This window comes from Helianthus annuus, chromosome 14 (genome assembly GCF_002127325.2).
Source record: "Helianthus annuus cultivar XRQ/B chromosome 14, HanXRQr2.0-SUNRISE, whole genome shotgun sequence".
NCBI lineage: Eukaryota > Viridiplantae > Streptophyta > Magnoliopsida > Asterales > Asteraceae > Helianthus > Helianthus annuus.
The window spans coordinates 134,585,925-134,610,273 of NC_035446.2; the positions used below are offsets into that span (position 1 = coordinate 134,585,925).

A 24,349-nucleotide genomic window follows, 5' to 3' on the forward strand; every position below is an offset into this window, starting at 1 on the left:
AAGGGCTAAAATTACTAATTAAGAAAATAAAGGGGGTAGAGGGGGGGGGGATAGAAAAATAATAAATACATTAACAAAGAAGAAGGACTGGAGGAATAAAAGTTGAAACCTAAAGGGGCCAAAATGAAATAGCATATGTGAGTGATACGCAAAAAAAAAAAAAAAAAAAAAAAAAAAAAAAAAAAAAAAAAAAAAAACATTATAGCTACTGTTCATGCGTCTTTGCAAATGTTATATAGATTATAGCTACTGTTCATGCGTCTTTGCAAATGTTATATAGATAATAATAATACTTTTTTTTTTGTTATTGTCTTCAGGAAAAAAAAAAAGTGAGTGGAAACTTCATACCGAAAATGTATTTTTCTTTGCAACTCCAAAACATTACCATCTTCTTTACTTTCCACTTCACGTTTGTTATCTTCTTTGTGATTACAATCATATTGATATATACCCGACGACTTACATCTTCTTAAATCTTGATACATTATCACAATAATTTCAAGTTCAATACATGCTCATGTACTATACTAGATAAAACACGTTTTACCTTTACAATATGACATTAGTTTTTACAAATGGAGTGCTTACAGTATGAAACACATCAAAATCATCATATCAAGATACCGAATGCCTTCGATCTTTATTGGGTTTATTCCTACCCCTTGTACCCGAAGCCACAAACCCGTCGGCATGAAGAAATGGTGTAATTTTCCCAAGCTTTTTCGTCACCAAACCTATAAATGATTTTTTAGGCAATGGTGGCTTAGCAGGCAATGGTGGTTTAGCAGCAGTGGTTCCAGTAGCATTGTTGACACTTGTTTTATTGGCATTCGACATCTCGATTTCTTTAAGTCGTGTTTTCAACTTAATAAGCTCAAATTTGAGCTCTTGGTTCTCTTTTTTTAATCTCGAGATATCATCTAATACCATGTTTTGAGATTCACTGTTGATCGGGCTGCTCTCCATTTCCCTTAACCGTTGCTGTTCATAGTAAAGAACTTGAACCATTGTTTGAACCGGAAGCCTTTCGTTTTGGGCTGCATGGGCCCGGGCCTCACGCGATAGCTTTTGACAGTCCAGTAAGCTGCACACTTTCTTGCGGTCCATGTCAATTATAGCTGGATGAGCCTAAAAGATTCCAAGTTAAAGTTTGATCAATATACAAGTCTAGATGACATTTCTAGATCAAAGATTCCACGCCTGAACCTACTTTGACCCGTTACCCTTAGAACGACAATGTTTAATCAAATTAAATACTAAAAAGAGGGCATACCTTCAGGTAAGTATCAATAGCTCTATACATTCCATCCTCTGTCACACGAACTTCGACTGGAATACATTCAGCAAAACTGATAAATTTTGAAACCAACAAATTTCGATCGGAAGCTATTTTAGCAAGAAAATTCTCCATTAGCTTCCCGACATTCTCATCGTCACTTTGTAATGGCGGAACGAAGTTTAAATCATAGTTTACGTCATCCAAACCCGTAGAATTATATTCAAAATAATTTAACATGATTTGTTGCACTGTATCAACATCAAGCATTGTATCACCATCAAAGCAACGAGAAGGGATTAATATATCATCTAAAACCGCCTGCCCGAGTTGTAAGCCCATTCTTTTCTCTAAATCTAGTCTGCATGCAACCGTTGTGTCTAGATATTTGGCAGCGCGAAGCAGCATTGAAAGAAAGCTTATTGATATTGCGGTTTTTTCTCTTGGTAAAAGGCCAACTATCGTTTCTAATACAACCCGCTTCTCGTGTTTTTGTTTCGGGTCAAGATTTCTCTTGGATTTTCCAAAGATTTCCTGTTTGTTTAAAAGAGATATATACAAGATTAGATGTTAATATGGTAAACAATGAGCAGTTACTCAGTAAGTACATAATAAATTCAGCTTTTATATGAAAAAAATTGTGTTTTACAAAATGACTACATATCATTTACATATAAATTACAAGTGATTAACATCTTGAATAATTGTATTTGATTTCTAATTACAAACTACTGACCGTTAGCGATTATGAACAAACGGGTCAAAGGCGACACAAGTGAATCTAAAAGCTTACAATATTTAAATTGTTATATTAGAAAAAGTAGTTATTATAAAGTTCATTTTAAAAAATTACAAGTTTTTAGTTTGGGCCTTTTGCAGGTCAACTCAACCTAGCCCGACCCATTTTGGCTGGTGTAAAAGATGGCCCAACCCATGCCCATTTCAACCAGTTAACTAGCCCGACCCGTCCATTTTGCATGTGAGAAAGGGATCTCACCAGACCTCGAAGACGTTTTTGGGCATAAAGCGTTAGAACCGGAGCAAGCGCAAACTGTTTAAATCCCTTTGAAACCAGTGCAACAAGAACCCTTTTGAAGATATCAATTCTAAGAACAATCAAGTCTTCAGCCCACCAGTCAACAAGAGAAACTCGACTTTTATCAGTGACCATGAATGCAATAACTTCTACACATCGATCAATTAACTTCACTCGATCAGATATCGGTAAGAGATTTCCAGAACATTGCAGAATGGAAGCTACACGAGATAAGTTTGTAAGACCCGTATCGTTTAAATAGGCTTCAGTTACTGATACCAGGTTTCCAGTTGAATATTTTTCTGTCATTTCAAGATACTCCGCGACACATCTTGCCATTGCAATGTTTGATGTAGATAATTCGATATGTGTTTCGTAACAAAACTTTGCGGCAAGTTCAAATCCTTCTGGCCCGCCTGGGATATCAGGGATTTCGACTACAGAAAGATCGGCATTTTTGGTGTCGGATAGTAGTTTCTTTATATAACCACATTTTGAGACTAAGGGAAACTTCAGCCAATAAAAGGAATTAAAATGTTTACTTCTTATGAAGTTAAAACAATAAAATCTTGATTCACAAGTTGAGAAATTATATAAAATATGAATTTAACAAGAACATAGAAAATGTGTACCTTGTGTACCGGAAAAGAAACATCTCCTACACAAACTCTAACATCACTTGGGATCTCTTGGGAGAAAATCCTGCTAATTTTGGAAAATAAATGAGGTTTTCTATGAAGATTAACGTTAAACGAAAAAAGGCAGTATAAGACGAACAAGAACGAAATCAAACCAATCGCTAATCCTCTTCATGGCATCAGCATTAAGCTCCTTATTTGTAGGAGGCTTGCCAACTGTTGCGGGTAACTCGGATATCTCTTGATGAACATCCACCATGTTGATGATTTGGCAATCTTAGTTCTCAACCTTAACCTTATTCATGTCCTACATAGGACAACGAAAAATAATAATCCCAACGATGCGTATTTCACTGTATCGTTGGCTGCATGAGATTTAGTTGAATTCCTGATCATGCCAGTTACTAAAGTTCTTGAATGAAATCAAACCAATTTATTTAACAAAAATATTAAATGCCCATAATGTAGAGAAGGATAAAAGAGTCTTATCTATAAAAGTTTATGAGGTTAGGATTGTGAGTGTGTGGTAGTAGTGCAATTGGTTTTGGAGAGTTTGTCCAACTTAACCTTTGTTGTTGATGATTCCTGGCCACACTAATGGGTCAAGAAAGGTGAGTCGAGACTTGAGAATTGGAATATACCCTTTTTAAGGTGATGTGGAAATTTGCTTCTTTTTTCGGAAGTAGTGACAAAGGAATTCTAACAATTAGATATACCCTTTTTAACCACTTTTTCCTTAAAATGTCCCCTCAAACATGGGTGTTGGCATCCATGTTTTACCATGGTACCTGTGTTTAGACAAATATAAAAAAATGTAAAAAGAATTCTAAAGAGACCGGCGGGACTCCCTTTTTCTCTACAATTTTAGTCATCCGGGTAATCTTCATCTCCAATATTACATCTTCATCAGAATGTTTATTTCGCTCGTCTTCTTCATTTTGTTACCCCGAGCTCTACGGTTGTGGTCATACGATTTAATAGATCGTTCATATATTATTCCAAACTTTTCTTCTGAAGTTATAGGAGAAAGTATGGATGCTAAATGTAACATCAGTGGGATGCTTATGACAGGAGTGTAAGACCGACGACATTGCACGTAACATTAACCACACAAACACCATCAGAGGCGCTAACGTTACTCAATATATGGGTGTTTTCAATTGTATTAGGACACGTGACATGATCTTATTGAACCTAAACACAGGCGTACAACGGTATGTTTATTTAAGAGAAATTTTGGATGTAGTTAACGAAGTGGATGAAATGACAAATTTTTGAGACCACTAGATTTTGGTTTGGTGGGCTTAATAAAATGAAGCAAGCCCAGAAACTTAGCAACCTAAAACTAGCCCAGTCCATATATGCATCATCTTCAACCAATCAACCCCATTGCGTTCATCATCTTCAATATACTCACGCAAGAACTCATTATAACCTTATCCACCCCAAAACCCCTACAAAACCTCCATCATCAACCACCATGTTCCCCCAATTCCACAATTCAATCTCTCAACAATCTTAATCCCTCATCAACCAAACCCTACCCCATGGACCTTTCATCTCCACTAAAACCCTCAAACTCAACCATATTTCATCATCGCACTCATGACCTCTCTTTCTCCTCCTCACTTTCACCTTTCCCAGTCAAAACCCACTTCCAAAATCTCACTTTTCGCAAACCCTTTTCACCAAACCTCACAATTTTCGCCACACTAGAGAAACAAGAACAAGAACTCCCCAAAAACAGCCCACAAAGACTCCTAAAAGAGCTCTCACAACGCAAGAAATACATTTCCCCAAACAAAAGAGTACCCCCAAAACGATTCATCCTCAAACCCCCTTTAGATGATGCAAAACTAGCTCAAAGATTTCTCAACAGCCCACAACTGTCACTAAAGCAGTTCCCTTTACTCAGTTCTTGTCTACCCTCTATGAAGTTTAACAATGCTGATAAAACTTGGATTGATGAGTATTTGTTGGAGGCTAAACAGGCTCTTGGGTACCCTCTAGAACCTTCTGAGAATTATGGGGATGATAATCCAGCTAAGCAGTTTGATACATTGTTGTATTTGGCTTTTGGGCATCCTCATTGTGAGAGGACAAATGCAAGACATGTGAGGTCTGGGCATTCAAGATTGGGGTTTTTGGGTCAGTATGTTCTTGAATTGGCATTGGCTGAGTTTTTCTTGCAGAGGTATCCTCGGGAATCGCCTGGCCCGATGAGGGAGAGGGTTTATGCTTTGATTGGGAAGAAGTTTTTGCCTAAGTGGGTTAAAGCTGCTAGCTTGCATAACTTGATTTTCCAGTATGATGACATGGATAAGCTTGTTAGAAAAGAACGAGAACCGCCTGTGAAGTAAGTTTTATTTTTCTTTTTTCTTTTTTTCAGTTTGGTCTTCATTTATTAGGTCTGAAATTGTTATTGAATTGAATAGTAGTTGGTTTCTCATGCAATGAAGATTACATTTGGATATTAAATCTTTAGTTAGGAAGATCTTAGGTCTGTTTTATTGTTGCTCGTAAGTCTTACGTCATGTATAGTTGCATCTATTTTTGGACAGAGCACATATCGCTGTGCTCTTGTTAAGTGATGTATTAGACTATTAGCTCTAAAATTGCATATATGATTAAAGATTACATTTTTATGCGCAGGTCTGTGTTTTGGGCTTTGTTTGGAGCAATATACCTTTGTTTCGGTATGCCCGAAGTTTATCGTGTACTTTTTGAAGTATTTGGAATGGACCCTGAAGATGAAGAATGTCAGCCTAAATTAAGAAGACAACTTGAAGATGTTGACTATGTTTCTGCAGAATTTGAAGGGAGAAAACTCAGTTGGCAAGACGTTGCTGCTTATAAGGCAAGCTCTAATAAACTTCATGATTATATAATAAATAGTATATTTACTCTCATGGCTAAGACAAACAAAGAATATTTTCTTTTGACAATTTGGGCGAAGATGCTAATTATATTTAGACTTACAAAGTGAAAATACCGTTAGATTTTAAGAAAAGTTTACTTTTTGATGTTGGTGTAATGGTGTTGCATTTGTGATCAAGTCGAAACCTTTATCAAACATGAGAACGTGACCTTTCTAAATCCATTGTTTAACCTCAAAAGTCAAAGAATGCTATCTTTTGGAAAGTAGGGGATCGTAAATTTTGTTCTAGTGTGTTCGAATTGAAGTTGCGAATTCATAATATTCTGTCAAGAGAAGATGTAATCTTTGACTTTTTGGCCTAATGGACTGATTTTCAACTTCAAATGGGCATATGATTCTGTAAAAATACAAACACTATCTGATTTATCTAACTTTATTACAAATGCTACAATTTGAAGTTTATGCTGGAACTTATAATAAAACACAAATGTATATTTTGTGTGAATGTATAAAAATTAATCAGTTTGACCTGAAAAGTCATTGTTTTTACCTTTGACTTGCTATTTAATTTTGAATGTTGACAGTCAAGTGAAATTCATGCACCCTCGACAACAAACAAAACGTCATAAAATTATGCATGATTTTGAATTGACCTAAGAAGTCAAAGCATATCTTTCTTTTTATGAGTTTGACTCAGAATTGTCAACTCGCATTTTCTCTATTTACATTTTGCAGCCTCCTGAAGACGCCCTTTTTGCTCACCCGAGGCTTTTCAGGGCTTGTGTTCCACCAGGGATGCATAGATTCAGAGGAAACATATGGGATTTTGACTCTAGACCTCAAGTTATGAATACATTAGGATATCCTTTAAAAATTAAAGATAGAATCCCAGAAATTACCAACGCCAGAAACATAGAACTTGGCCTCGGGTTACAGGTGAATTATTTTTTAATTTCTTTGTTTACATTAAACCTTGCATAATTTACACTCATCTCGAGATGCTTCCTTGCGACGCAGCTTGCCTTCTTGCATCCATCAAAGTATAAATTTGAGCATCCTCGGTTTTGCTTTGAGCGGCTAGAATATGTCGGCCAAAAGATCCAGGTAAGCTTTTTTGCACTTATAATCAGTTCTAAATTAGGTCTTAGTGGTCAAATAGTAAGTTTATAATGTCGGGATAAAGTAATTAATATTCAAAGTCAACTTTACAGGATCTTGTAATGGCGGAGAGGCTGCTTATAAAGCATATAGATGCACCAGGAACATGGTTACAAGAAAAACACAGAAGAATTCTTATGAACAAATTTTGTGGCAAATATCTAAGGGAAAAGTATCTTCACCGGTTCATTATTTATAGCGAGGAAGTACAAGATTCATATGAGCACAACCGAAGGCTCAGGAACCCGGCAACCACCTCGGTCCAACAAGCCATTCATGGGCTTTCCTATACTGTCTACGGCAAGCCCGATGTTAGACGGCTCATGTTTGAGGTTTTTGACTTTGAACAAACTCAGCCTAAAGCCGTGTGAGCCGTTGTTGTCTGACCATGGTTCAGTTTTGGGCTAGGGGCTAGTTTTGGGTTGTTGCATGTAGATTAATGTACCATTTGTTTATCTTTGATTGACAAAATAGTTATATGGGTTTGTTTGTATAACTAGGGGAAAAGCCTGTTGGTTGGTGTCACTACAGGGGTAAAATTTAAATACTTTATGGATGACACTTGAGGAATCAAAATCGATACAAGAATATGTTGGCTTGGGTAAAAGTTTAGTGCTTTATATTGCTCATGTTATGTTGAGATGACATTGGGTTGTAATATTAATCACACAAAGAATTAGTATTCATCAATTCAGCCGGCTTGAAATTTATATGGTTTGGTTTTGTCAGTGAAACACTGGAGTCTGACTGTTTAAACCGAACTGATTGTTTAATCTTTGTTATACTTGATTAATATTCAACTAACCTTTTTGGTTTACATGATGATACTCTAAAAATTAACACATTTAACATCTTAATTGATACTATAAAAATTAACACATTTAACATCTTAATCGATAATAGAGGCATTGTGTTATTATAATTTAACTTACCAAGTAAATTACGTCATCGTTATTGTAAATAATAAAAGTATTGTAATTAGACCAAAGTCAAATGCGTTAGACCAAATTTAAGTGGGCCTAATCTTCGTAAGCCCAAGTTAAGATTTACCATCAGGTTAAGCCCGCAAGCCTCGTGTTTGAATAGAAGACTCTTCCACAATTATAAGGGGGAGGTGGTTCTCTTTCTATCTAAACCATCTCTTTACACTATTACATATGACTTGAGCATCATGTTATACATATGAGTATATGACACATGACTTAAAGGATATACATGTCCATGGGAGGTAGATTTGAACACTAATACATATGACTTGAGCTCATAAACTCAACGGTGTATGTTTAAGACGCAACAACTATATCATCTAAAAAACATAACACTATAACTACTAACAAAATAATACATATTACTTTTTATGAAACCGAAACAACTATAAGTGTACTCGGACTCCTTCACGTGCCACCTGATCATCCATCTCCACTTTCAAAACTACGTGAATGCATACAGGGTGGAAGCCGATGAAGCGATCATCCATCTTTCGACGTACCCTCACACTTCAAACCGATTTGCCAAACCGAGGGTGCGGCCGAGAACCCATTGAAACCGAATGGCCCAAACCGAGGGTGCCCAAAATATCCTAAGATAAAGTATCTAAAAGTTTAGCACTTGAAAGTAGAAAACCGATTGGCAAATGAAATGGGCTTGTTAGTGGATTGAAGAATGGTGCGATTTGGCGGTGGCAGCATATGCATATGACATTCACATGTGCAATGACTCACCACACCTTCTTCTTTTCCCCTCCTTAACTCACCACTCTTTCCTTTTCATCTTTTCAATCCTTGTTCTCCTCCCTTCGCCGGCGATCGCTGTCGCGGCCGCTACCGCCGCCGTCTTCTACCGCCCCTCTCCTCCCTTCTTCCCCAATCCAGCCGCCGCCTCCTCCTTCCAACAGATCGCCGATCTCGGCCTCTACGATTCCATCAACGTTTCAACAATAGACATGTCGAAATCTCGAGTCTACGCTGACGTCAACGTTGTTCGCCCCAGGGAGTATTGGGATTACGAAGCTCTTACTGTTCAGTGGGGGTAATTTAATCGAAATAATCTAAACCCTAGATTTTTAGGTTTCATTTATGATTCGATTGTTTGGTTATATCTGCATCTACTTGGCTTAATTTTAGTCTGAATTTGTTCACTTTGCCATTAGGGTTGAGATTTGTATTGCATTCACTCAGTATTTAAAATGTATTTCATACGTTTTTCATGGAGGATTGCATACTCTCCATATAGGGATTTAATTTGGGGATAGTTTTTTTTTGTATTAGGACTGGTACTTAGGAGTTTATAATTAACAGAAGTATGTGATAAAGCTGTAAATTTGGAATCCAGTTAACTCTCTGGATACTTGTGTTTGTTTCCTGGCCTTTTAGGTACCATATTTAGTATAGTATACCTAGAAAGACAAGAAAAGAATAAATTTTTGGTATATTTATGCATTTGAATAATCTGGAATTCGTTTTTTTTTTCAATTGCTTAAGGACCAGGCTAGTAGGTTGGGCCTTGCTCTTCTTTAAGTTACATCTAAATGACTCACTTCCTACAATCCTATAGTTATTATATCTTAAGGACCAACCTTTATAGGTTGGCTTTGTTTATAACTATCCTATAAACATATCATGGTTATTAACTTTTATAAGCAAGTCCAAATCATTACATTCATTGAACTCTCAGCTTGATTCTAAAACATCCAGTTGAGTACCCAATTTCTGTTTTTTACCACTTTACTATTACTGCTACTAGTTCTGAGATTATTTGGTAATTACGTTGTTTGTTAATTGTTATGAAGCATTTACATCTCTCTTTTTTTTAATCTTCCCTTGCCTGGAAGAAAGGCATCCATGGTGATTATTTATGGTTCAAAGGGAATCTTTTTCAGAGTTCACACCTCTAAAACTGAGGTCTTTAGACTTTCCAAACCAGAGACTTAGTAAAATTGGTCTGGCCGAGTGAGTTCTTAAAATATGAGCTAGTATACTCCTTAAAAGCTAAGCGATTAAATTTATAGAAGACTAGAAGTTAGCATCTACTTAAATTTGAATTTATATTCATTATCTTCTTAGATCAGACAGAGAATTGTGAATTAAATGCGCTTAGACCAGCAGTTTATATAACCTGCCTTGAACCAGATTGTAGTATTTGGAACAAAGGCTCTTTTCTAGTTTAGATTGAGGATTTTGTTAATTTTTTAGTCCGGTATAGTCACTGCTACCTGATAAAAATGCTTGATACATAAAAATAGTTAGATCTTTATTTCATAACTTAAAGTTATTGAATCTCTTAGTCTAATAATCTTGGTTTCAAAAAGCGCACCTGAGGTGTGAGGAGTTCAGAAAATGCTTCAGGGTCATGAGGCGGTGTCTCATACACATCTGGGTCAAATTAGGGTCTCTAGGAGGCTGATATATGAAACTAACTAAAGGGGTGAAGAAATTATGAATGGTTTACTTGATAAAAAAGGCTGATATGTAAAAGAAATGTGAGTGAAGCAGCTTTTGGTTGTACATTGAACTTTTCTGGTTGTGCATACAGCAACGCCTCGAGGACGTGAAGTTCTTGCTTTGCGCCTTGATCTCTTAAGATCTGAACTTTGCATCTGTAAATTGAGTTACTGGATTATGCTACTTATCTTGTGCAGTGTCATTTTACATTTGATATGTTTAAGCCTCGCAGCTTACTTTAAATTTTATGTTGGGTTTCAGTGATCAGGATGACTATGAAGTTGTTCGAAAAGTTGGAAGGGGAAAATATAGTGAAGTTTTTGAAGGGATAAATGTGAACAGCAATGAGAAGTGTGTAATCAAGATTCTCAAGCCTGTGAAGAAAAAGAAAGTGAGGATTCTTTTTTCATATTATATTATGAGTAATAAATTCTACAAAAGTTGCTAATTGTTGTTGGAAAAAATACAGTGTCTGATAGTTTACTGAGTCTTGATAAATATTGTTTGGTTAATGGTTTTTGTGTAGATAAAAAGAGAGATAAAAATTCTTCAGAATCTTTGTGGAGGCCCAAATGTCATCAAACTATTGGATATTGTCAGAGACCAGCACTCAAAAACTCCTAGCTTGATATTTGAGTTCGTGAACAGTACAGATTTTAAGGTCTTGTATCCAACATTGACAGACTATGATATACGTTATTACATATATGAGCTTCTCAAGGTAAATATTTTCTCTTTTTTTCTTTAATAGATTTTGGAGTAAGATTATTCTTGTCAGGTGATCCTATCTATGTATTGTTATTTCACCTCTATTTCTGATATGTTTAACCAATATGGGTGAGATTGCAGGCTTTGGATTATTGTCACTCGCAAGGAATAATGCACAGGGATGTTAAGCCTCATAACGTGATGATAGACCATGAGTTGAGAAAACTCAGACTCATAGATTGGGGCCTTGCTGAATTTTACCATCCTGGAAAAGAGTACAATGTTCGTGTAGCATCAAGGTATCATTATCATTATTCTTTCCGTTTTCTGAACTTGATTATTTTCACGTTTAGGCTGTTGTTATATCAAAGTTTGTATCCTTCTTACTACATAATAGATATTTCAAAGGGCCTGAGCTGCTAGTCGATCTGCAAGACTATGACTATTCCTTAGACATGTGGAGCCTTGGTTGTATGTTTGCTGGAATGGTGAGATGGTTTTGTCATTTATAACAAAATATAACAAGGGCTTGTTGTGATTTGCGCTTTCTTCTTATAGTTGTTTTAATGTTTGATGCAGATATTTCGTAAGGAACCTTTCTTTTATGGCCATGATAACCAGGATCAGCTTGTGAAAATTGCAAGGGTAATGTGTTATATGTTGCAAGTTATGGTAGTTAAGATATTAAGTAGTCTGGTTTAATGATCTAAAATTGCGACTGCAGGTGCTTGGGACCGATGAGTTAAATGCATATTTGAACAAGTATCAGTTAGAGCTTGAACCACAACTTGAAGCTCTTGTTGGAAGGTAAAAAAAGGTTTTTTTTTCAATAAGAAAATGTGTGCTGTCCAATTTTTAATTGGTGGAATAGATATATCATTTGCAAGTAAGGGGCTGTTTGTTTACCTCTTAATGAGGCTCTTAATGGTTCAGACCTTTCATTGATTCAGCACTTAATGGTTCAGGCTGTTTGTTTCGCGAGCAGATGTCTGAATGGTAAGTCTGAATGGTTAAGACCTCTAATCTGAATTGGTCAGACATTTGCCTCTGAACGGTTAAGCATTATATTGGCTCTTAACGGTTTAGACCTCTTATTGGTTCAGCACTTAATGGTTCACATATCTTACTGGTTCAGCACTTAACCATTCAGAAGTTGCCAAACAGCCCCTAAGTTAAATGGTATATGTGTGTGTGTACAGGCATAGCAGGAAACCATGGTCCAAATTTATGAATGCAGATAATCAGCATTTAGTATCTCCAGAGGTAATTAAATCTGATATTGGAAACTTGTAAAAGATTAGTTTGATAATAACTGTAAGTGTTACTAAACTCAAAAACAGTTGTTCTAACTGTATGTCGATTATCAATCAGGCCATTGACTTTCTGGATAAACTTCTTCGCTATGATCACCAGGACAGGCTCACAGCAAAAGAAGCAATGGTAATTAATTTTTATATATTAGCACCATACTAGATAGACGGTTAATATTGCATTGGTTACATACAATATCTATCAGTGCGTATTGAAATCATTGCCTAATGTCTTTTTTTAGGCACATCCTTACTTCATGCAAGTACGGGCTGCAGAAAACAGCAGGATGCGGACACAGTAATCGGGCACAGACACATGTTATAGAACGACTTTGATACACCCGTTGTGTTTAGATGGCCCTATCAGTAATAAGACTCGTATTCTGTCGTTTCTCGTTTGATTTATATTTTCCTAAATCATAACTGTCATACTGTTATGTTGGTCAAATTGCTGTTATTTAGCCGTCTACCATGTTTATGTTCAAATAAACTAAAGATTCTTGAACATATCAGATAATTTTTGTTACTTTAATTCACTTGTATTAAAGACCGAGTACTCATCTTGTATTGGTTTTTGCATTGTTGAAACTTGAAAATTGGCTTTGTTTTTCTTACTAACATGAGCTTTTGTTGGTTATACATTAAGAATTTCTGAAGTTACCTGTCTAAAGTTGATACAATTTTTGAAGTTGGAAACATATTGAAACAGTTAGTTTTCAAATAAGGATTACATGAGTATTGTTTCTATTCCCCCATGATTAATCAAGTCAGAAAACATTTAACATTTTAACATGGAATAAAGCTAAGGAACAAACTACTATTTCTCGATTCTTGTTACATATTAATAATATGATATATTTATGGCATTTTTTATCTTGATATTAGCGACTTAATATCAAAAGGTTTATCAAATATAGGAGAAAAGATAAATCAACCCATTCACAAAGGAATATAAAATCGGTCGTTTGGGTAACATTTTGATATTTTTTTAACAGCAAACATAATCAATTTTGAGCACTTTTAGGGCATCCACTGGATCAAATGGAGTACTCCGAGAGTAACCCGAGTCCATCACCAATTCCGGGGAAAACCCGGTAACCCACCCGCCCGTAGAACGGATCCTATGTTAGCTCCAAGACGTTGGTCTCTAACTAGAAAAGTAAATGCTTGAGCTTGAGAAGCTTCTGGTCTAGTGGGTCCATAAAACTCATGTCTCTAACTAGAAATGTAAATGCTTGAGCTTGAGAAGCTTCTTGTCCAGTGGTCCATAAAACTCACTAGGATAAGCTGTATTATTGAACCAGACAAAACAACAAGTAATGAAACCAAAGACAGATATAGCCGCTAAACTATAAAATAAGCATCTTCCAAAAGAAATGCAAGTCTTCCATCACTTGATCTAGAGATCATTAGCAACATTTTGATATTATTAATTCTTTTAAAATCCGGTCGTTTGGGTCAACATTTTGATATTGTTACTTTTTTTTTTAAATCGGAGTTGTATGTTATTTGTTAAACTGAAACAAACTAAACATTTCAGGTTTTCAATTTTTTAAAATCGGAGTGCATGTTATTTAATAAACCGAAACAAACTAAACATTTCACTTTAACTGTTTTCAACTTCGATACGAGCCAGTTTCGATTTTTTTTTTCTTGAATATTTCACACTACCTATCGTAGGGGTGTTTAAAATCGGATATCCGACAATTAAGGTGCTGCTTGGCAACTTCTGAATGGTTAAGTGCTGAACCAGGAAGAGGTCTAAACCATTAAGAGCCAGTATAATGCTTAACCGTTTAGAGGCAAATGTCTGACCAATTCAGATTAGATGTCTTAATCATTCAGACTCTGTATAATACTTAACAATTCAGACACAGAGGCAAAAGTCTGAATCATTCAGACATCTGCTCGTGAAACAAACAGTCTAAACCATTAAGTGCTGAACTAGTAAGAATTCTGAACCATTAAGAGGTAAACAAACAACCCCTAAGATCTCCGAATTTCGAGTTGATTTCGCATCCCGAACTCGTATCCGAAATTTACTATTCGAATATGAATTCAAACACTGAAATGGAGTCACTTGCAAACCGCAACAACAAAAACCAAACTTAACCCTTGACCCAAACCTACACACTTGTCACTTATTTTGAAGTAGCACATGCCGAGTCACTTGCATCACACGTGCCCACTACTACCTGATAACCTGACGGAATCTTCACGGCGTTACCAAGACGAGTCGATGGTCAGTACCGAAGTAAACCATCAAATTTCACCCTATCTCTACTTGCCTCCACGTGTACCCGCTCCTCACTGTACCCGTCCGATTCCTTCAACGCCCGCCGTTCCTCCAAATTTAACACTATCCTGTTCAACAATCCTCACTCACCTACACAAATCGCGAATCACCAACACAACCGCTTCACTCCGATCTGTTAATCTTAACACCCGATGGCCTCAACGCTGACTCAGCGAGCTCAACTCGCCAAATTCTGCACTTCTCGCGACTGGTCCAAAGCCATTCGCATCCTCGATTCTCTCCTCTCTCAATCCTGCGTTATTCAGGATATCTGGTGAGCAGTTTGTTTGTGTATCGATTGTGTTTTCAATTTGTGTATTGATGTTGATTGAATAACTGATGTTTGTTGTTTGTAGTAATCGTGCGTATTGCTATAGTCAATTGGAGCTTCATAAGCATGTGATTAAGGATTGCGATAAGGCGCTCCAGCTTGATCCTACTCTGCTTCAAGCTTATATTCTAAAAGGTTTTTTGTTAGTGCTTTGTTTTACAGTTGTGGATTGATTTGATTTGATTGATTAGTTTTGTTGATTGACATGAGTTGTTAGATGTTTGTAATGTTAAGTAGATGATTTGCCGTGACCTAATTTGTTATGAATGATTAATCGGTTATTCGGTCTTACTTTTTTTTTTTGTGTGTGTGCCTGGATAGGCAGACTATCTGTAATTTGTTGCTTTATATAATTTATATAACTAGTTTTAGCGTCCAGTTATTTTCAATTATGTGTGTGTAATTTTTGTTTTGTAGTTGGATGATGAAATAACTGTGCAACTAAATCTAAGTTGTAAATTCAGGAACTTAAAAAATCATGCTAGTGAATCCCTAGTTTTATATGATAATGCCAAGCTACTTTACTATTAAGTTCTGAGTAAGTGTTGACATTTTGTTGCTATGATTTGTTGAAAATTTAACTATTCGAGACGTTTGATTTACGGTTCTGTTTAATTAGTAAGATTTCGAACTATGTTGTTCAGTCCCATTCATGTTGGTTTGAAATGGCTATGTGGATGGGCATCGTATGTTGTTGTAACTTGTCTAACTTCGAAGTGTTAGTGACATTGCAATAGTGAGCAACAACATCTACTATTTATCATTGTTCTACACAACGTGTATTCTTTTAATGCACTGTTTGATTGTTTATCCACCAGTGTTTTTCTTGTGTCATCATTATGCGACTCTAGGCACAAGATATAAATTCTATCAACTGCATGATGAAGTTTATTTACTCTAGAAAGCTTGTATTTTCAAGTCCTTCTCATACACTGTACAACTTCTGTTTATGTGTGAATATCTAACTTTGATAGATGTATCCACTTTTATTTCGTCTGGTTTGTATAGACATGGCTTTTTAGATGCACATTCACTTGTTTGTTATGTCTCATGATTATCTTCATCCTTAGATCCTTACCATGACTAGTGTAGACCAAAGGAATTAAAAATAGATTAGGAGAGCATGGAAAGATGCTATCTATGTCCAGAAGCCCCATGGAGGATTGTTATAGGAGGTTCAGTTCCATATGCAGGAAATATTTCTATAGATGGAAAGATCTTGGATTCTCAATCTTGCTAATAGTTACCAATAACGTGTACTTAAAACCCTTAGCACAGAAGCTTGAAATCTCTATTACTCATTGTCTCTCTCCTATTTCTTTGGTCTTTCGTTTTTCTTTACTTCAGGGTGAGATTAAGCAAATTTTTTGTACTAGGAGAGCATCTTGGCCTTAATTTTTTTAAATAGCGTAAATATAACAGTTGATTTCACTGAAGTGTTGATAAAGAAAATATAATTTATTGCCTACCTCTCGCACTGTCACACAGCGGCACACCAAAAACGGGGAAAGAAGAAATGATGCATGGATGGCTAGATGATATATCTATATGTTTGTTCATGCTATGAATTTTTTTTACCATGAGAGGTCATATCCAACTTTTGACAGAAGACAATTTCTACCAATGCTATTGAGATCATTGATATTCTTGTGTGCCATAGAGTTTGTGTCGAGTGTATGTCCCAATGTGGATGAAAAGAGTTACATCAACCTTTCTGTTGTGCACTGTAATATGTACTGGTGCCTAAGATTCTTGCATGATCAAACTGAACTTTTTGCTTTTAATGTTATTCATGATTCATCACTTCTTATTCTTGTGAGCATTTCTGTTTTATCTACTTCAAAGTTCTCTTTGGGATCTTGATCATGTTTTACGTGTCCTACTGAAAGTTTTATTCATATTTTTGTCTAGGCCGTGCATATTCTGCATTGGGCAGAAAAGACGATGCTGTACTGGTTTGGGAACAAGGTTATGAACATGCTGTTCGCCAGTCTACCGATTTGAAGCAGCTGCTTGAGCTGGAAGAACTTTTGACAGCTCTAAAGAAGAGTACGACTGTTTCCAGTGACAAAGATGCTGTATCCAAAACTGAACCTACTAATTCTGGCAAATCAAGTGAAACAAGTAATACTCGTACCGTTTCAAGTCTTGGTTCTCAACCTAGTGGCGATTCAAGGGAGGTGTTGCAGATAGAAAGCAAGCCAAATGAAATATCTTACATACCCAATGGGTCTAGTAAAAAAGACAGCGTTGAGGGTTCTAAAAGTTTTCACATGGGTCAAAATGGAAATCATGAAAAACCACAAAATGGAACCTGCAACGTATCCATCGACATTGGTGCCAGATCCGAAGCACGTAATAGTACAAGTGATAACCACAAATCTAATCTTATCCCTAAAATTTCCTTAATTCCCAGTAAATCAAGTGAGATACCTGACATGCCCAATGAAGCAAGTAATGATGCTAAGGGGAATAAAAAGTTTTCTGTTACTAGGATCTCAAAGGCCAAATCTATAAATGTTGATTTCCGATTATCACGAGGAATTGCTCAGGTTTGTTGAATCCACGTCTTCTTATTTGTTGATTTATGAATTATTATAATATAAGGTCAATATGCCTGTTTCCATGTTGATCTGTTAGCTTATAGTCTTATACATGTTTATGTACACCAGAAACCTAAGTGCAGTGTGTTCTGGCTGAACATTGCTTTTGTTCCAGTACTCTGGTCATTAGAATGCGTTAATATGTTCCAGTACTCTGGGCATAAGAATGTGTTAATATTTTTTGTCTTGCACTACCTATTTGTTTGTATTTGGTAATATTTATCTTTTCTTCTTTATTAACATTAATTTTGTTAGAAGGATCTGGTTTGAGTGTGTATTCTGTTATTATAGGTGAATGAAGGACAATATGCTCGTGCCATATCCATCTTTGACCAGGTTTGACTTTTGTAAATAATGTTATTTTTCATATCTATCTGAATATGGACTATGTTCATGATTTTAGAACATTGTATATGATAACAGATTTTGAGAGAAGATCCTACTTACCCTGAAGCACTAATAGGAAGGGGAACAGCCTATGCATTTAAAAGGGAACTCGATTCAGCCATTGCTGATTTTACAAAGGTACCCTAAGCTTCAAGATACATAGCATGTGCAATTTAATTATCTTTTCCCTTACATTATCTTTTATACAGGCTATTCAATCAAATCCATCAGCTGGTGAGGCGTGGAAACGAAGAGGGCAGGCCCGAGCTGCTTTAGGAGAATCTAGTGAGGTCAGGGTCTCTTTCTATGCATTCAGTCTGTTGGTCTAGTTATCATGATCTTGTTAAGAGTTGAATATTAATTGATCCTTCCCTAGTTATCATTTAGTAGGTTCTTTCTTAATTATCATTATCCTTGTTAGCTGTTCTATATCAACCCTTAGCCCTGATGTTATCTTCATGTTAGTGGCATAGTTTGTATATGTAAGCTGCTATCTACTCTTAGAACTGCTGCAGCTAGTAAGCTTGTATCACTTCCAATAAGTAATTAGTCTAACTTCAACCCACAACTGTTTGACATCTTTTTGTTGGCTACAATTTTTATAATGTGGATAATTTAATGTACATGAAAAGTCTTTGACGTCCTTTATTTATGCATTCAATGGCTTTGCTTGTTAGTTATTTTGAAATGTGTGGTCTTCTGTAGTCATATTTGATTAGGATGCCTTCTGTTCATCTGAGTCTCAATCATCATAATAAACCAATGTTTTTGTGTATATCTTTCGCCAAATTCTCATTCCTTTAATTTTGGTTTCATGCATGTCTATGGCATCTAATGTTGTTATTGTACAGGCAATCACAGATTTGACCAAGTCCTTAGAGTTTGAGCCTGACTCAGCAGATATATTGCATGAAAGGGGTATGTTAGTTGACTTGGGTTCATTTTTGAAGATAGTCTCTCGTTTTTAACAGCACTTACACAGTTTGAACGTGCAATCTGATGCAGGAATCGTCAATTTTAAGCTCAAGGATTTCTTTGCTGCCATTGAGGACCTGTCTGCATGTGTAAAACTTGATAAGGATAATAAATCAGCTTACACATACCTGGTTAGTGCAGATGGAAGTAAATTATTACTTTTTTACATTTTTTTCTGTACTACAGTTATGATGACTGAGAAGACATGATTTACAGGGTCTGGCACTGTCATCAGTTGGTGAATACAAAAAAGCTGAGGAAGCACATATGAAAGCAATTCAAATTGACGAAAAGTTTGTTGAGGCATGGGGTCACTTAGCTCAGGTATATACTGTTTAAACTGTCACTTTTTCCCCTTTACACCCTGTAAGTAGATAAAGAATGTGATAACGTGTGAATGTATATGGTTTTTAAATCAGCTTTATCAAGACTTGGCAAATTCAACAAGGGCTTGGGAATGCCTTAAACAGGTTTTGCAAATTGATACAAGGTAAATATTCAGTTTTCTGTGGTCATTATACTGTTGAAAGTTGTAAGGGGATTTTCAATTTAGCAATTTTTAAATAGGTTTGCTAAAGGATATCACCTGCGTGGACTGCTACTTCATGCTACGGGAGATCACAGGTGTGTTGGTAATTAACAATTTGGTGGGCCCTGAAATAAACACAGATCACATCATATTGTTTACTTCTCTAATCATCCTTAACTAATATTTTCAAATATTGTTGCAGGAATGCTATCAAAGACTTAACGATGGGGCTAAGCATTGAGAGCTCAAACATAGAGTGCCTATATCTAAGGGCTTCTTGCCACCATGCTGTTGGAGAATATAAAGAAGCTGTATGATCTATTTACTTCCCATCACTGAAAAGCTTGTTGTACAGATGTTTTGTAGGTTTTTATAATCTTTTTATCACATCTACTATATGGTGATCGTTGTTTAATGGCAACAGGTAAAGGACTATGATGCTGCATTGGATTTGGAGCTAGACTCGATGGACAAATTTGTCCTTCAATGCCTGGCCTTCTATCAGGTTCCAGAACTTATAATTGGATACTCTGGTGCTTTATCATGACCGAAATGATAACTAATTACTATAGAACTCTCATGCAGAAAGAAATTGCCTTGTATACGTCTGCGAAGGTTAATAGCGAATTTTGCTGGTTTGACATAGATGGTGATGTCGATCCCCTGTTTAAGGTACATATGAACATTTTTCGCTTCAAAACGTGGTATATTTGTTTTCGTTGTGCACTTGCATTATTTTCTATGATCTTGCTTATTTTATTTAAAACCTTTCAGGAATACTGGTGCAAAAGATTGCATCCCAAAAATGTATGTGAGAAAGTTTTCAGGCAGCCGCCACTAAGAAAAGCAAAGTTGAAGAAACAAGATCTTACTTTGACAAAACCGAAGATCGCACTTCTGCTTGCTGCTGATCGTATCGGCAAAACAATCCAGTATCACTGCACAGGCTTCTTGCCTAATAGGCGTCAGGTGATTTATGATGACATATTTAATTTCATTTCTTATTATCTCATTATTAATATATTTACACCCTCCCCATTTGTGTTCAGCATCGCATGGCGGGACTAGCTGCTATAGAGATTGCACAAAAGGTGTCCAAGATTTGGCGTTCATTACAATCAGAATGGAGGTTTTCTACTAAAAATACATCTAAAAGTGGAAGGCGGGCCCGGCGAAAAGAGAGAATCATAATTCCCAGCCCGAACAAAAACGGAGCTGGTTGTAGTACTAGTAGTAACTCAGAAACATCAACTTCAAGTGCATTGGAAGAGAAGCCATCAGGACAGTCTATTTTCTCATGGCTTCATCTTTATTCAATGGCCGTCAAGTGGAGACAGATTTCCGAACCCTGTGACCCTGTTGTTTGGGTCAACAGATTAAGGTATTACCGTATTACGTGTTCTTTGTTTTCTTGGTTCTGTACATTCATGGTGTCTAGTACTCTAGTACTTACGCTGCTTGCGTTTGTCTGCAAATAAAGTGAGGAGTTCAATACTGGATTTGGATCTCACACGCCTCTTATTCTTGGGCAAGCTAGGGTCGCTCGTTACTATCCACATTTTCAAAGGTATAAACGTACAACGAATTAACAATGACTGTGCCTGTGATCCATGAGTCCCTTTACAATGTGCTCATAGTTTGTTGATTCTACAGAACATTAGATGTTGCAAAGACGGTAGTGAAGGATAACAGGTTTGTGTATAATAAGGCTGATGGCACTATAGATTTATCAAACGGTGGTAAACTAGAAGAGGTGAGTTTTTACTATTCTAAATTTACCAAATATACTATTAGATACTTTTAGATGGTTTTTTATTAAAATTTGTTTGCAGTTTTTGAAAGCTGAGTCATGTGCTGATCTTTATAAAGTGGTCGGTGAAGATTTCTGGTTGGCTACTTGGTGCAATAGTACGGCTTATCTGGGGTAAGAACATATCAGAGTTTAAACCTGTTATGTAACCAAATTTATAATCATTGCTTTATTATGTTTTTTCATTCTTGCATTGTTTTTACTCTTTTCAGGAAACGGCTGGAAGGAACAAGGATCACTCTAGTTAAAACGTAAGTTGCTTTAAATTGCTAATATAGTGAACTCTCATCTATTTTTCTTATTCCAAGTTTGACTTCTTTGTTTATGCCACCTCAGAGGAGAACGTGGGTTTGACTTTGCGATTCGAACACCGTGTTCACCTGATAGATGGGATGATTTTGATGCAGAAATGACATCATCTTGGGAAGTATGCACTCTGATCCGAAATATACTCTTTTCAACATTTGTTTGTTTGGGTCAAATGAATACTAATGAAGAACACTGAATTGGCAGGCGTTGTGTAATGCTTATTGTGGTGAGACATATGGGTCGAATGATTTTGGCACGCTTGAAAATGTCAGAGAAGCAATCTTAAGGATGACGTATTACTGGTAAAGGCTTATTCTCTTTAGAATTTAACTAGAATTGATTCCCCGTGTTGCGGGGTTGTTTCTTTAATGTGATTTGAACGTACTGGTGTTTTTTTTCTTTTTTTTTTCTTTTTTTTTTTTTGTAATTGCTTAACAATCAAAGGGTAGATCAATGGAGAACGTTCATGAAAATAAGCATGAAAATGTATTATATTTGACATGACTCATGAAACGTAAAGAAACTCGAATTTATAAAGTATAACGAAAATGTATTATATTGACCTGATTCGTTTCTGAACAAAATTAAGCACAAAAACGTATTATATTTGACATGACTCTTTTTCGATAAAAATTACGTTGAAACGTAAAACAGCATGAATTCATACCGGCGTGTACATAAAGATAATCACGTAAAACTCGAGGGGGTTAAAATGACATGCTACAAAGTTTTAGAAATTTTAGAGGGTTTAAGTGGCAATGTTATAAGCGGAGTGGTGAAATTCACAAAAAGACAAAAAAAAATAAAGTTACTGTAGCTAACAACTTGATCTATTATATATATATAATATAATATATAATATAATATAATAATAATAATAATATACGTTGATGTGTAACTGTAAAATCACTAAAATGATATATGGATATACAATTGGTGCTTCTCATCTCAGGTATAACTTCATGCCACTTTCAAGAGGGTCTGCTGTTGTGGGGTTTTCGGTGATGCTTGGACTTCTTCTAGCTGCTAATATGGAGTTCACTGGAAGCATACCAGAAGGGCGTCAAGTTGACTGGGATGCCATTATGAGTTTGGACCCGAATTCGTTCATGGATTCTGTTAAAAGTTGGTTGTATCCATCTTTAAAGGTCACTCCTACGTTGAAAGACATACCAGATGTAGCCTCAACTCTCGAGACAACCGGTTCGGTTGTTGCTGCCCTTAGCTCTTATAATGCATCCTAAAAAAGGCAAGTACAATATTGAAATAGTAGAACTCAATGTTATTTTGCTTTTTTAACATCATACGTTTCTGCAGGATGGTCGCTCTGTCAATTTTCAAGATCAGAATAGAAAAGTGAGGCTTAAGTAGTTAAATTTTATTTGTCAAGTGTTGGTAGCTATTTGTATTAGCCTTGTATTTTAGAAATGTGGTTGGTAGTTTTTTTTTTAGTTTCTTCCAATTGTTTTCATGGTAATTTATAGGACTACAGTTGTGATGGTATTTGTGTTATTTTTTATTACATGAGACATACAAACATTTTCTGTGGAGCATGCCTATATGTCTATAGTTGTGATAACGTGTGAAGTGGTTACACAAACCTTGGTCAATGACATGTTTATTGCCACGCTTGGGTCAGGTTTCTTTGGAGTCATTTAAGACTGTGGAACTTATAGTTAGGTTTGTGGAAGCCTTACATATGGTGTTTATTGACCTAGAAAAAGCATACGACGGTGTGCCACGTGGCCTGATTTGAGATAGTTTGGAGTGAAGAGTGATACCTGGGAAGTATCTAGACATAATTAGGGATATGTGTGGTGGGACCGAAACTTGTGTTCGCGCGCTAGTAAGGGATATTGGTTTTTTCTCTGTGGAGACCAAGGTTCTGCATTGAGTCTGTTTCTCTTTGCAGTTGTCTTGGATGAGTTGTCAAAGTCGTTGTAGGCGCCGATTCTATGGTCCATGCTTTTTGCGGATGATATTGTGTTAGTTGCGGAGACTAAACAATGGCAGGATGAGAGGTTAGAACAGTGGCGGGCTACTTTAGAAGGCAAAGGTTTAAGAATTAGTCGCTCAAAGACCGAGTGCGTGTACCTTTGCTGTGATTTCAGTGGGACGGTCTACCATGAGGATACTCAGATCACCGTATCCAAGTTGGCTAGTGTAGGTGGAGAGCAGCTGCTAGGGTATTGTGTGACAGGAGGTTCCCAACTAAATTAAACAAAAAAATCTATGGGGTCGCAGTTAGACTTGCTATGTTATATGGAACAGATTGTTGCGCTATCAAAAAGACGCAGGCGCGCAAGATGGAGGTAGCAGAGATGAGGATATTGTGGTGGATGTATGGGCACACAAAGTTAGACCGTATGAGAAATGAGGTTTTTAGGGAAAGGCTAGGGGTGGCTAGTATATTGATTAAGATTAAGGAGGGGAGATTGAGATGGTTTGTGCATGTGAAGAGGAGGCCGACAACGTCACCAGTTAGAGTAGTGGATGCCCTTTGTGTGGAGGGTAGGAGGAGTAGAGGAAGACCCAAATTAACTTGGGATGAGTGGATTAGGCAAGATTTCCTAGAGTTGCACCTTTCTGAGGACTAGGATTAAGATTAAGGATTTTTAGGAGAGAGTAGTGTTTTGGGTTAGGGTAATATTTCCTACTCTCTTGG

The 24,349-nt window shown here is 36.4% G+C and overlaps 4 protein-coding genes across 6 annotated transcripts; 3 read left to right on the top strand and 1 right to left on the bottom strand.

Annotated features, from left to right (window-relative positions):
• Positions 1-440: 440 nt before the first annotated feature.
• On the bottom strand, positions 441-3,546 carry LOC110909043 (BTB/POZ domain-containing protein SR1IP1). Of its 3 annotated transcripts, none has more exons than XM_035983292.1 (5): positions 3,090-3,546; positions 2,945-3,014; positions 2,274-2,822; positions 1,274-1,810; positions 441-1,128 (listed from the first exon to the last, which is right to left on the bottom strand). In XM_035983292.1, the coding sequence occupies exons 3-5, from the start codon at positions 2,649-2,651 to the stop codon at positions 616-618; spliced, it is 1,428 nt and encodes a 475-aa protein (XP_035839185.1). In that variant the 5' UTR covers positions 2,652-2,822; positions 2,945-3,014; positions 3,090-3,546; the 3' UTR covers positions 441-615. The 3 variants fall into 3 exon arrangements, with proteins under 3 accessions (XP_035839185.1, XP_022009747.1, XP_035839186.1); XM_022154055.2 differs by having other exon boundaries at positions 3,106-3,468; XM_035983293.1 differs by having other exon boundaries at positions 2,274-3,014; positions 3,090-3,538.
• An 800-nt stretch (positions 3,547-4,346) lies between these two features.
• LOC110909042 (ribonuclease III domain-containing protein RNC1, chloroplastic) lies at positions 4,347-7,676 on the top strand. The gene is made up of 5 exons (XM_022154054.2): positions 4,347-5,306; positions 5,603-5,807; positions 6,564-6,764; positions 6,846-6,932; positions 7,040-7,676. Exons 1-5 carry the CDS (start codon positions 4,498-4,500, stop codon positions 7,355-7,357), a joined length of 1,620 nt encoding a protein of 539 aa, XP_022009746.1. The 5' UTR covers positions 4,347-4,497; the 3' UTR covers positions 7,358-7,676.
• A 932-nt stretch (positions 7,677-8,608) lies between these two features.
• On the top strand, positions 8,609-13,017 carry LOC110909040 (casein kinase II subunit alpha-2). The gene is made up of 10 exons (XM_022154053.2): positions 8,609-9,014; positions 10,688-10,817; positions 10,953-11,147; positions 11,276-11,433; positions 11,532-11,622; positions 11,714-11,779; positions 11,859-11,941; positions 12,334-12,397; positions 12,506-12,574; positions 12,687-13,017. Exons 1-10 carry the CDS (start codon positions 8,692-8,694, stop codon positions 12,744-12,746), a joined length of 1,239 nt encoding a protein of 412 aa, XP_022009745.1. The 5' UTR covers positions 8,609-8,691; the 3' UTR covers positions 12,747-13,017.
• A 1,692-nt stretch (positions 13,018-14,709) lies between these two features.
• LOC110909039 (suppressor of RPS4-RLD 1) lies at positions 14,710-23,237 on the top strand. Its single transcript, XM_022154052.2, has 24 exons — positions 14,710-15,014; positions 15,097-15,206; positions 16,983-17,623; positions 17,966-18,010; positions 18,098-18,199; positions 18,271-18,351; positions 18,913-18,979; positions 19,067-19,167; positions 19,253-19,360; positions 19,456-19,526; positions 19,604-19,660; positions 19,768-19,876; positions 19,990-20,070; positions 20,151-20,237; positions 20,340-20,534; positions 20,615-20,946; positions 21,046-21,132; positions 21,219-21,318; positions 21,398-21,489; positions 21,588-21,626; positions 21,712-21,802; positions 21,889-21,986; positions 22,637-22,933; positions 23,002-23,237. The coding sequence occupies exons 1-23, from the start codon at positions 14,893-14,895 to the stop codon at positions 22,926-22,928; spliced, it is 3,108 nt and encodes a 1,035-aa protein (XP_022009744.1). The 5' UTR covers positions 14,710-14,892; the 3' UTR covers positions 22,929-22,933; positions 23,002-23,237.
• The last annotated feature ends 1,112 nt before the right edge of the window (positions 23,238-24,349 follow it).